At 42.7% G+C, this 13985-nt stretch overlaps 1 protein-coding gene across 8 annotated transcripts in view; it reads left to right on the forward strand.

Annotated features, from left to right (window-relative positions):
- Positions 1 to 13985, forward strand: part of NFIX (nuclear factor I X) — a 293070-nt gene that overhangs the window by 201561 nt on the left and 77524 nt on the right. For all 8 annotated transcript variants that reach the window (XM_082255243.1, XM_082255245.1, XM_082255238.1 and 5 more), the window contains one exon: positions 7445 to 7507. In XM_082255243.1, coding sequence (XP_082111369.1) covers positions 7445 to 7507 — 63 coding nt within the window. The remainder of the gene's footprint in view (positions 1 to 7444; positions 7508 to 13985) is intronic.

The raw sequence follows: 13985 nt of genomic DNA on the forward strand, positions 1-13985 counted from the left end.
GGTATTTACCAAAAAAACAAGAAAAAAATATTCTGCAACAGGAGATTGTAAGGAGTTTGTAAACTTGGTGAACAGTGTTTAGGACCACTTTAGATTTCAGTTTGAGCTACTGATCTCTGTAAACAACAGGCTTTTTATCAGCAGGAGCTAAAGGAGAAATTGGAAACATATGGAAATCAGCCTAAAGCTCACCTTGATGGCTGGATATAAGAACACATAATATTATTGTGCAGTATTTTATATATATTTTTTAAAATCTTTTTATTGGTTAATCAAGTACAAAGTATCACCCACACAAAGGTAACCTAGGCGTCCGCCAAAAACTAACCACACAAAACAAAAAAATCCAGAAGTGTGTGTGAGAGGCTCACCCCAGTACATACATGCAATGTGTGCAAAGTAACAAACCCATCAGGCTGAACCTGAACCTGTCATACATACCCTCCCACTGATAAAGAATGACATAGCTGGAATGAACAGAATCCCTTAAGAAGGTACACCAGACATGCATGCCGTAGAGTCCTCCTTTAGTCATTTACCCCAGACTTTGTCAAACTTCCGTGGACATCCCCTGTTATAATAGGTATCCTTGTAAAGAGCTATGGCATAGTTGACCAAGTTCATTTACGCTGAAACTGTGGGAGGAGTAGGTTTTTTCCAAGCTAGGGTTACGGATTTTCTCGCGTAAAACAAGAGAGGTCCCGCAACGTACGTTCAGCCACTGTGGGGGCCAACTTCTCAACCAAGCCCAGTAGACAGACTTACAGGGAGAAGGAGAAGTCTCTTCCTGAGACTCTGTGAATGACTCGGACCTCTTCCCCCCAGTATTGAGCAATGGCTGGACAGGACCAGAAAATATGGGTGAAGTCACCTCTATAACGAGAGCATCTCCAACAATCAGGTGGTATGCTTGGAACCATTTTATGCACTCTATATAATGTGTAATAAGCATGGTGTACAATTTTAAATTCGATAAGCTGGTCTCTATGGGAAACGAGTTGTCTAAATAGAAAATCCCAAATGTCTGACCAGTCGTCCCCATCGAGATCGGGAAAATCCAACAACCATTTATTCCATAGTACTGACAGCTTCCTGAGAGTAACTAAACATAGGTGATTATATAGAACCGACATAGGTTTGAATGCACAGTCTGACCTCACCGTCTCCCCAAGCGAAGACATGGAAAGTCACAGTATTTTATATTTCTCCTGACAGTAAAAATATTAGTCCTGAACATATTAAAAAAGAAAAGAATATATGTAAAAAAAATCACTATACATATGGAGTACCTTATTCAACCTTTGACTCTAGCTGCTGGTCGGCTAAAACTCTCAGAAAACTCTTTCCCATCATAAGGAGTGTCACTGGATTTTCCCAGCTTGAATAAACAGACCCCATCGGTTTTTTTGTGTCTCTTCACAGAGGATGCAGGGAATCAAAGATTCCATTGAACATAAGGGCTCTAATTAAATTCTCAAATCAGAATCTTTGTTATCCTGTGATTCCTGTGTGAAAGACAAAGAGAGCCATTTCATCCTTCCTGCGTCACTTTAATATGCAAATGAGCGTTCCAACTCATCAGAGTTCATTGTTAGGCGACCGTGTATTGTATGAGTCCTGAAATATGTATGTGGCGAATCCCTGAAATATGCGCGCCTGTCGGATCTGGAAGTTTGCTTGCACATGTCATGGTGGCATCTTTGCCACCTTGTCTCCTGCCCCCCTATTACAGTGTGTATGCCAGCTCAGGGGACTGCAGTACTGAAGGGGGGGGGGGGAAGAGTGTAGATAATCCACACAGTGTTTGAGGGGCACCTCACGGCTGTGATTTATCAGCTGGAGCCGCTGATAAGATGGTAAAAGAGACCTAGAAGCTCGGCAGCCCTTGGGGGCTTCAGAGAAGGGAGGGGGGTGCAGGATGAGGCTGGCACAGGGACAGAGAGAGATGGGAATATTGTGCCCAGAGCTGCCAGGGACGCCTTAATGTGTGATGCACTAAAAAGTGACACTGGTGAAATAAACGTATAAGACTATACAAAGTCACAAATCATAGTAGAGATTACATTCTGAGAAAAATAAACATAATTCGGTGTCAAATATTGGTCCAAAAAAGAGCATTTGTACGAAAGGGTTATTGTAGACAACCATCATTGGAAAAATCTGTGAATTTTTTGGCTTCATTGGACAATCTTTTCACGTATTTATTTTCTCATCTTCATCAATTCGAATGAGTGAATACAATACGCACACACATTCCCTGTGTGGAAAGTCTGTTGAAAGAACAATTTTCTTGAAGTTGAAATTTATTACTGTTTATGGAGCAATATTTCATGGGACTTTTTTTGCAAGAAACATTTTGTTCTGATAGTTTTACATTCATATTTCTCCGTCTTAATACCATGCAAATGGCCATAGTCTTCCTTGGAACCGATATCAAAGGGCTTTTGGCTGCATTCATAAAGCAAACAACCTTTTGGGACTTTTTGTTCGCCAAATGCAGCTTGCCCTTGACATCAACTTCTAAGGTCATTCAGAATTTATTGACAGGTGTATTTGACCTGTAGTTGACCTCCATCCGATCTGCATTTGACCTGCTTCAAGACTTGTATGGGGAAGTAAAGCCATTTGGACATGAATAAAAATCCATTTACACTTACTCTTAGGCATAGACAAGAATGTCCAACAACTTCCAAAAAATATAACGCAAGATGTGCCCATAAAAGTGGACATGCACTTAAAAGTAAAAGTACCTCTTCTCCTCCTCCTCCTCCCCTTTTTGTGACTGCTAGTTGAGAATTACATTAGCTTGCTCTCCCCACCCATAAACTATGTATCCAGTTTGTAACAGCTGTATGCCATTTGGAATTCATCCCAAAGGTGTTCTATCGTGTTGAGGTCAGGACTCTGTGCAGGGCAGTCAAGTTCCTCCACCCCAAACTCGCTCATCCATGTCTTTATGGACCTTGCTTTGTGCACTGGTGTGCAGTCATGTTGGAACAGGAAGGGACCATCCCCAAACTGTTCCCACAAAGTTGGCAGCATGAAATTGTCCAAAATGTCTTGGTATGCTGACGCCTTAAGAGTTCCCTTCATTGGAACTATTGGAACTAAGGGGCCAAGCCCAACCTTTTGAAAAACAACCCCACACCATAATCCCCCCCCCCCAACAAATGATTGAGACCAGTGCACAAAGCAAGGTCCATAAAGACATGGATGAGCGAGTTTGGGGTCGAGGAACTTGACTGGCCTGCACACAGTCCTGACCTCAACCCAACGGAACACCTTTTGGGATGAATTAGAGCAGAGACTGCGAGCCAGGCCTTCTCTCCAACATTGGTGTCTGACCTCACAAATGTGCTTCTAGAAGAATGGTCAAACATTCCCATAGACACTCTTAAACCAGACTTCCCAGAAGAGTTGAAGTTGTTATAGATGCAAAGGGTGGGCCAACTCAATATTGAACCCTACAGACTAAGACTGGGATGCCATTAAAGTTCATGTGTATGAAGGCAGACGTCCCAATACTTTTGACAATATAATGTATATAATTCAGCTGGGTATTTGACTTGAAGAATGAAAACCATTGATCCACCAGCCAGGGATATAGCATTTCAGCATGATAGGTCAGCAAGTTGGCCAGGAGACATAAATGAATGATTTGTATGACTCAGCCCACTATTCTATTTGCCAATGAAAGTGAGATATAGATCCGAGTGTACCTAAGAAAGCTCTGCTGTGTTTCTCACTGGTTTAGTGGAAGGATATTTTGGTTCCTTTTGGCCTGCAACAACATAACCTTTCTGTTTAAGCGTTCTCATTACTCCCTAAGTATGGCTCCACTGAGGCCATGGTTTCCAAATGCTGGACTGTGAATGGCCAAAAATCCTGAAACAGCTGTATGCAGTTTGGAATGAGTGGTTCTAAAATAGTAGACTGTATCTGAATTTCCGGATGGACAGCTGGCCCAGGGAAATAAATAAAGGAAATGATAATAGCAGAAAAAGAACAAGGGACATTCTAGGACGGTACCCAAGGACATAACTTTGACATTAAAAGAAATATTTCCAGATTTATTAATCACATCACATAAAAGTTTAAAAGAATCCCATGTTATGCACAATGCAATTACATTTTTTTGTTTATATACTACTAATACCTCTTATACCTTTGCATTATACTGTGTCCAGATTCACAGGTAACAGATTGTGGTCAACGCGTTTCATAGATAGCTCCACTTTGTCAGGGTTGGCAGTGATAGGGCTGCAAGACATTCATGCAATTCAATGATCTCAAGATAGTGCTCCAATGGGGGCTTATTTCTATTCTGTTGATCGGGAAGACAGAAGGTCTCTTTCAATGCTACCATCTTGGGACAGGACAACATTATGTCTTGGACCTCTCTACCCTTTAATCCCAGATAGAAGTATCTTTTGTGGAAATAGGTGTAGTCTTAGATTGCTTTACTATATACAGTATATAGAAGATTTATATAGCACCAACAGTTTGCACAACGCACAATATAAAAGGCAGACAATACAGCAACAATACAATTCAATTCAAGATGGTTAGGAGGGCCATGCTTCTGCGAGCTTACAATCTAATAACTTACAATTATTACTGCCATAAACAAATTGTGACCGTTATACTTAGATCTGCAAAATTGCATGTATGTCACTGTAGCCCTTTCACTGCCAGTCCTGACTAAGTGAAACTATCTACCAAACGCGTTGACAACAACGAATCCTGAATCAGGACACTCAATATAATGCAAATATATAAGTAGTGTTTGTAGTGTATCAAAAGAATATTGTATTGTGCGTCATATCTTTTAAACGTTTATATGATATGAACAATACATCTGGAATTTTCTATTTTATATTCGTGTGTCGAAATAAAGTAAGGCCCGGAGTAAGGAAAAGAAACCTAGACAGAGGGCCAACATGACAGAGTTAAAAGGGGGCTTGTACTGGTTGGAGTTTTACGTAGGGTTAAAGTAAGTAGCAAAGGGGGGCTTACCAGATTGGTGGAGTGTAAGGAACAGGTGGGGCTTCAGGGGTCGACCAGTAGGAGGATCCTGGTGAGGTCTTCATAAAGACTACATCAGAAAAACTTACCACCCTCCCTTCCCCTTTTGTGGTTAAGTTCTTGGTTGTTTGTTTGCTTTTTAGGGCTAGTTCCCTTGTTGGCCTGCCATGGCAGCTGGTGGGGTACAAGGTCCAGGTATGTGCTTTATTTGATAAATGTACATTGGTAGGGACCCGTCTTGGGTACGGCTCCCTGTCATTTTTTTGGGTTGTACCTGCTAGTAGTGGTGTTGTCTCTGAGTCTGTGTTTTTCGGATGGAGACCTAATTTTGATTAAGCAGGCACTTGAAGTAGTGGTGCCTACAAGGACCTTGGGGCCTTTTTTTTTGCTTTTTCGGGCTAGTTCCCTTGTTGGCCTGCCATGGCAGCTGGTGGGGTACAAGGTCCAGGTATGTGCTTTATTTGATAAATGTACATTCGTAGTGACCCGTCTCGGGTACGGCTCCCTGTAATTTGTTTGGGTTTTACCTGCTATTAGTAGTGTTGTCTCCGAGTCAGTGTGTTTTGGCTGGAGACCAAAATTTGATTAAGCAGGCACTTGAAGTAGTGGTGCCTACAAGGACCTTGGGGCTCCAAATTTTCAGACTGTACTAACTATTGTTTGTATGTTTTTGTCTATGTTATTTATACAATTTGGTTTATTAAAAGGTTGCTTTGGCCATTAAACTCCAGTTTTGGTGTCTTGTGTGTTACCTGGGTAAAGTAAAAGAAGAGGGTTTTGATCTAGCAGTTATCTTTTATACCCTAGTCATGTCTTTGGGTGGCATCCTACCAAGTCCCTAGTTCTTTTTCTGCTGTAATCCTTTGCTTGTTTGGGATAATGGCACTCCAAAGTTTTAGCCTCGTGTCACCCAGCTTCACGCCCTTCTTTTTTTGAAAGCAAGGAAATGAATAAAGTAATGATCCGAATGGCTCTGCCTACTATCTTAAAGTGAGGGAAAAAATCCCTTATTTTTAAGATTTGTGATGGAAGGCATGTTGATACCTTCTGTTCTAAGAAGGCTTGTTGTGCTTGTTTGAGCTAAAATTCATCCCATACTTTATTTCTGGGTAGTGGTTGTAAGGCTTCCAAGATTTCTTCTACAAAACAAAGGACTGTGTAATGCCTCGTACACACGCAACGATTGTTAGCCGTGAATTTTCGGCCAATGTCCGATCGGCCGATTGTCGGCTTGTTAGTATGATGCTTCTGACAACCCACTGCGACTTTTCGGCCGAACAAAATCTGGTGTGCAGGCTATAAAATTTTTGTTGGCCGTCAACAGAACGGCCGATTTTCAGTCAGTCAGTACAGATTTCGGCAGACAAAAATCTGATGAGCAAGACTGGGCATGCTCAGAGAAGAAAAAACACACAGAAAGTAAACCAGAACATGACATCACTTCTGAAGTTGGTTGTTGTTGGCCGAAAAAATTTGTGTGCAGTCTAGAGCACATTTCAACCAACAAAACAACAGTGGACAAAAGACGGCCAATCGGTCGGCCGATAATCGTTTCGTGTGTACGAGGCATAAGTGCTTGATGAGTTCCAAAACTGTGTTTTAAAAGACATGTGACCACTTGACTGTCATAAAAATAGGACAGTTGGATCCTCTGAAAATTCCCAAAAGTCCATACCAACTCAGAAGCTGGCGTTATATCCTACTCTATCAGAACTAGAGAATTAAATGTGGTTTCTGGTGCTTGTTCTCTCCGTAACTTTGTGTATAAAGGTCCTTATCACAGCGCAAAAGAGTAAAAGCTGAAACATTATTACAAGCCTACACTAGTATATTTGTTCTACCAGTTAACCCAGCTTTATGTAAATATATTTGATTTCTTTTTAGCCGTACATTCCTAATCTCGCCTCTCCGCGCTTCTCTCGGAGACCGGCAGCCAGCTCTAAAATGGCTGCCAAGCTTTAAAATGGCTGCCAGCAATTCACAACAGTTTTGTGATAGTTCCGTCTATATTCTGTCCTCTCTTCCATGAACCATTAATAATAAAAAGAATGTGTTATCGACAGTTTCAAGCACCCTCAAGTGAGCCGAAAGAGAAACAGATAAACAAATTAGTGCATTAAATGAAAAAATGCACAGCGGACAAAAAAAAAAATGCCCTTTTCCTAGCGAGTATGTTGGCGTAAGAGTGTGCTTTCCAAGCCAGATGGGAAATCTCAGCCGTTGTACCAAAGAAAATACTTTAAAAATTATGACAAGGCAGGCAAGAAAAAGGATTTTCCAGGCCCTATAAAGTCATGATTGCTTTACCAAAAATATTATATATTTATGTATGTACATATACATCACCAAAAAGTATAAAGAATGTTATAAAAAAAAAAAAAAAATTATAAAACTTTCTTCTTCTCTTGCTTTCCCACAGATTCCGGACAGTCGGATAATTCAAACCAGCAGACCGAGGTAGACATAAAACCTCCACCAAATGGTAAGTGCTGCTTTAAAAATACATAAAATATAGTCCTCATTATTAGAAATGGATTCACACTGCAGTCACATAATATATATATAATATAATATAATAATAAACACTGTATAATATATCCATAGTAAAGTACAAAAAAAAAAAAAAAATGAAAATAAATCTTAAAAAAAGTACCTTTAAGGCATTGTTCCTGCATCCACATGACCGCATTTAGTAAAGCTGAAGTTGTTCCTTTTGTTGCATTTGCAATACAAGTATGTATACATTCACTCACGATCATACGTAATTTCTAAAGGTTTCTTTCACCTTGCTCCAATATTCTTAATTGGGTTCCTGCAAAATTTTACTCCTAGAACAAGTCAAACCTTGAGTTAAAATGACAAAAAAAAAAAAATTAACAATGTTCACATTTTTGATTTATGCTGCATTTTCCTTTAACAGGTATTTGTGCTGCTTTTTTTTTTTTTCTTTAATTATTATAATTATTTTTTTATTTTATAATTTTTTTTTAAGTCTTATAAAAAAAAGTCAACAGAATGAATTTTAAAATATTCTGCATTGCAGATATATGTTTTTAACCCTGCCCACACACACACACACACACACACACACACACACACACACACACACACACACACACACACACTCATGCACACACAATTATTTTGGTGTTAAATAATATACTATAATATACTATAAACATCAAGGGCCCATTTAGATATCAAGGGCCCATTTAGATCTGTGTGTATGAATAGAGGCGGGTTTTGTTTTTCTGCTCTAGGCAGGTGCGTTGTCATGCATGAACAAGCATTTCCTTTGTGCACTCACATGCATTCTGCTGCAGGTTAACATGTGTTTTTCACCAAGGTTCATACATGTTGCCGACACATCAAAACACGTTATATACATTCTGATGTACTGCCATTGACTTCTAAAAGCCTCCACACAATCTAAAATGGATTAAAAAAATGGATACATCGAATATTTCGAAATGCACTGCACTACACCTTAAGATAGGAACAGGCGCTATTTATATTATGGGGAAGTTGGAAGCTTTAGCCCGTGGCAACGCGAGCGTTAAAATGCAAGAGTGTAAGGGGCTCCTATCGTGTTTTTTTCTGAAATCTATGACCTTACTTCAATAATATTTTTAAGGGTTTTTTTTATTTACTAGGCTTCTGTCAGCTCTTTTTGGATCCTAAAGAAAGCCCTTACTGAGGGAACACAGATAGAGGTCGTTGCTGACTTCTTTCTGAAAATTCTAGTTGCCTGGCCAGCTCTGACTTCAGTATTTTAATTTACATGCAGATCATGAAAGTCAGAGTGAGGTCAGAATTTACTAAGTTGCATACCTGTTACATTATAGGTGTGCGCACAGGGTGTGCCAGGTGTGCCTGGGCACACCCTAGTCACCTAGTGCGCATTAGCATTATCGCTATGTGTAGCAGCAAGGAGATGGGAAAGATCACAGTGCTGGCAGGGAGATTATTGTGCCAGGGCTATATATATATATATATATATATATATATATATATACAGGGCTTTTTTTCTCAGAGAGTAGGTGCAGGAACTGCTCCCTTCTGAGTCACCTCTTGACTCCGTCCCCTACACCACCTCCGAGCATTGTTCCTTGGTTTCACCTCTTACCCACCTCCCAGTACCACCCCTTTTAGAGCATTAAGGATAATAAGAAAGGCAATATAATAGATCTAGAAACAATGGACACTCCAGCGACAATAGAGCCACCCCTGCAACAATGGACTTCCAACATCCAGCATCAATATACTCTCCAGCAGCCAGTAGCATTAGACCCATCCCTCAACATTAGATCCCTTCCAGCAATAATTGATTCCCTGCAACATGATACCCCACCAGCAACAACAGACTTCCCCAGCAACAATAGACCCTCTGCGCAAAATAGATCCCCTCCAGCAGCAAATAGATCCCCTCCAGCAACACTAGATTCCCCAGTAGCCAGCATCAATGGACCCTCCAGCAGCCAGCAACATAGACCCCTACCTCAACAATAAATCCCTCCCAGCAACAACTGACCCACCAGCAACATAAGACCCTCTCCAGCAACAATAAATCCCCCATGAGCAACAGAAGACCTCCCCAACAACAATAGACCCCCTTCCTCTGCAAAAATAGATTCCCTATTAGCCAGCATCATTAGACCCTCCAGCACACCCCAGCACCCCTAGCCATTACATACATTCAGTTCTGGAGGTGCCGGAACTGCGTTCCCCCGCGTTCCCGCTGAAAAAAAGCCCTGTATATATATATATATATATATATATATATATATATATATACACACACACACACACACGGCTTTTTTTCAACGGGAATGTGGGGGAACGCGGGGGAGGATCTTTTGATACTGAGGGTTAATTGTTGCTAGAAGGGATCTACTGTTTAGGGAGGGGTCTACTGTTGATGGCTGTTAGAGAGTCTATTGATGCTGGAACCAAGGGTTAGTGCTCGGAGGTTGGAAGGGGTGAAACCAAGGGTTAGTGCTCGGAGGTTGGAAGGAGTGGAACCAAGGGTTAGTGCTCGGAGGTTGGATGGGGTGGAACCAAGGGTTAGTGCTTGGAGGTTGGAAGGGGTGGAACCAAGGGTTAGTGCTTGGAGGTTGGATGGGGTGGAACCAAGGGTTAGTGCTCGGAGGTTGGAAGGGGTGGAACCAAGGGTTAATGCTCGGAGGTTGGAAGGGGTGGAACCAAGGGTTAGTGCTCAGAGTTTGGAAGGGGTGGAACCAAGGGTTAGTGCTCGGAGGTTGGAAGGGGTGGAACCAAGGGTTAGTGCTCGGAGGTTGGAAGGGGTGGAACCAAGGGTCAGTGCTCGGAGGTTGGAAGGGGTGGAACCAAGGGTTAGTGCTCGGAGGTTGGAAGGGGTGGAACCAAGGGTTAGTGCTCGGAGGTTAGAAGGGTTGGAACCAAGGGTTAGTGCTCGGTGGTTGGAAGGGGTGGAACCAAGGGTTAATGCTTGGAGGTTGGAAGGGGTGGAACCAAGGGTTAGTGCTCGGAGGTTGGAAGGGGTAGAACCAAGGGTTAGTGCTCGGAGGTTGGAAGGGGTGGAACCAAGGGTTAGTGCTCGGAGGTTGGAAGGGGTGGAACCAAGGGTTAGTGCTCGGAGGTTGGAAGGGGTAGAACCAAGGGTTAGTGCTCGGAGGTTGGAAGGGGTGGAACCAAGGGTTAGTGCTCGGAGGTTGGAAGGGGTGGAACCAAGGGTTAGTGCTCGGAGGTGGGTAGAGGGCAGAGACACACAGTAACTTAGATGGGGGGAGTTCCTGCACCTATTCTCTGAGAGAAAAAGCCCTGCACACACACATGTGTGTGTTTGAGCTGTGAGGTGCACACCCTAATGCTATAGGTTACAGTAATTTAGTACAGAATGTTTGCATTTTCAAAAGAAGAGGTCACCAATCGCACCTACTGTATATGGTTAATCAACACAGGTTTCCCTCAGGCCGGGATCCAGCCTGTGCAGTGTGTTAATGTGTGCACGCTAACATGCTTTGGCGATAAGGCAGCCCATTTAATTTTGCATACGTATAGCCCAAACTGCACCCGACCTTGTCTTTGGAAGGTAACATCCCAAAAGCGTGCGCAAAAATGAATGCACATTTCTGAGTACATAATGAGGCACTGCATGTTATGGTTCACACATCTATCCAATGATAACAAGTGCCAATAATCACTAAAATGCTCACCTGACTGCACAGCTCTAAAAACCTTGCTCCATCCAAATCAATATTCTGACTTAGGCCTCTTGCACACTGCAGCTTGAAAAAGCTCAGTGCAGCTTTTTTTTCACTAAGCTAAAATACAGCCCATTAATTGCAATGTGCCTGTGCACACAGGTGCCTAAACAAGCGCCGTGCATTCTTCAGTGAAAACGAAATAGAAAAATCTGCATTTTTGGTCAGTAATTTATGCCTCATGCACGCGATTGTGCACAAATGTGCACAAATGGGCATTTACATAATGCACAAAACAAGAACATGAGAATATGTTTCCACGCATTTGCACAAAAATTCGCTCGTGCGCGCAAAGATACGCATATGCGTGAAAATACGCACAAATACAAAAAAGGTGAAAAAGTAGATGCTCAAACGGGAGTATCGTGTGCAAGAGGCCTAAATGTTAAATCCATGGCCATGTAACATTGTTTAGACCTGTCTTTTTCAACCGGGGTTTCTCCAGAGGTTGTTAGGGGTTCCATGAGCAATTTTTGCTTCCCATATAAGCTTACAGCTCTACCAGGTGCAGGCAAAGAACTCTTATGTTGTGCAAAAACACCCTTCCCCCCACGGACTACATTTTGGACTGAGCCCCCAGGTTATTCTGTGTGATGTAAGTATTCCAGGAGGACCAGGCAGACGTCATTCTGGCCTAGGTTAGAATAGTGTTAGGAGCGGGGCTAAAAATTAAAAACTATTTAAAAAAAAAAAGATAGGAAAGAAAAAATGACCCGTAATAAGACATGTGTAGAACGGAAAAATTTGTTTTGTTTCAGATAGACTAGTTATGGTAATAATTTAGTTTTGTTTCGGAATTTGATTAGTTTAGTTTTGTTAACCCCCGTTCACATGCAAGCGACGCTACTTCGCACCGCGACCTCCGAGGTCGCGGTGCGAGCAGCGCGCCGCGACCTCGGAGCGGCTGCCACGGACTTCATAACATTGAAGTCTATGGCGGTCGCCTCCTGGTCGCCCCAAAGAAGCTCCGGACCCTTTTTCTAAGTCGGAGCGACTTGTGTCGCTCCTATTAGAACGGGTCCGCAGCTTCCCTATGGGAGGCGACCTACGGCGACCTGTGAGGCGACCAGGTCGCCTCACAGGTCGCCTTAGTGTGAACGGGGGCTTGTTTTTTTTATTTTTCAAACGAATTTCAAATTTTCAGGATGATTTGAATTTGGATTGGTCGAAAAATTATTGACCGATTCGAATTCTGTGTGAAGAATAGCTGGTTGTTAAGCAGCGGGCTGGGAAGCCGGCAGCCACATCCTTAACCACTTCAATACCGGGCACTTTCACCTCCTTCCTGCCCAGGCCAATTTTCAGCTTTTAGCGCTGTTGCATTTTGAATGACAATTGTGCGGTCATGCAACACTGTACCTAAACCAAATTTATGTCATTTTTTTCCCACAAATAGAGCTTTCTTTTGGTGGTATTTTATCACCGCAGGGTTTTTTCTTTTTTGCTACACAACTAAAAAAAATATCGAAAAGTTTGAAAAAAAAAAAAAGTTTTTTTGTTTATGTTATAAAAGTTTGTAAATCGATACGTTTTTTCCTGCACTGATGAGCACTGATGAGGCCACACTGACAGGCACCGATGAGGAGGCACTGATGGGCTGGCACTAATATGCAGCACTGATGGGCACTGATATGCGGCAGTGATATGCAGCACTGATGGGCACTGATATGTGGCACTGATAGGTAGCACTGATATGCAGCATTGGTGGGCACTGATAGGTGGCACTGATGGGCATTGATGAGCACTGATAGGTGGCACTGATGGGCACTGATAGGCGGCACTGATGGGCACTGATAAATGGCACTGATGGGCACTGTTAGGCGGCACTGATGGGCAATAATGGTAACTGGTGGGCGGCACTGATAGATGGCAATGATGGGCACTGGTGGATGGCACTGATAGATGGCAATCATGGGCAGCTCTGATGAGGAGGGCACTGAAAGGGTCCCTTAACCCTGATTGGCATCCCTAGTGGCCATGGGTGGGCAATCCCTGGTGGCTGTAGTGGCACCCCCAAGGGTCTGCACTGGTAATCAATGCTCTGATTATCAGCACAGACCCCCCCCTGTCAGGAGAGTCGCCGATCAGCTCTCCTCTACTCATGCCTGTCAGGCACAAACTGAGGAAAGCCGATCAACGGCAATTCCTATTTACTATGTGACACAGCTGGTCACATGGTAAAGAGCCTACGTCATTAGGCTCTTTACCGAGATCAGAGATACGATGAGTCAGAGTGACACCTCGCACCACCGATTAACGCGCCCCCCCCCCCCAGCTGTCTATGCTGCTGGACGTCATATGATGGCCAGTTAGGATAGTGCAACCACTTTGCCACCATCATTTTGCTATATGGTGGGTGGGAAGTGGTTAAAAACCAATGACTCATCAGCTGTTAGCGGGCTTCCCTGTTGATAGCTAAAATATAAACAAAAGAATGCCAGCAATAGAAAATTCACCAACATTTTTCAAAAAACTGCATGGGATCCCCCCCAAAATCCATACCAGACCCTTATCCAAGCATGCAGCCTGGTAGGTCAGAAAAGGAAGGGGACAAGCGACAATTCCTTTATTAAAAAATCTAAAACAATTTCCTCCAAGATAGACCTACTGTCAATCACAACGCCTGCAGCACTAATGGACCCAAAGAAATTAAAAAAAAACTCTGGTCTCATTGATTGCATCCATCCGTCTGCCTGCTCTTCCGTCTGACATCAAATA

Source organism: Pelophylax lessonae, assembly GCF_965119305.1.
Source record: "Pelophylax lessonae genome assembly, chromosome: 4".
In the NCBI taxonomy this organism is placed as follows: domain Eukaryota; kingdom Metazoa; phylum Chordata; class Amphibia; order Anura; family Ranidae; genus Pelophylax; species Pelophylax lessonae.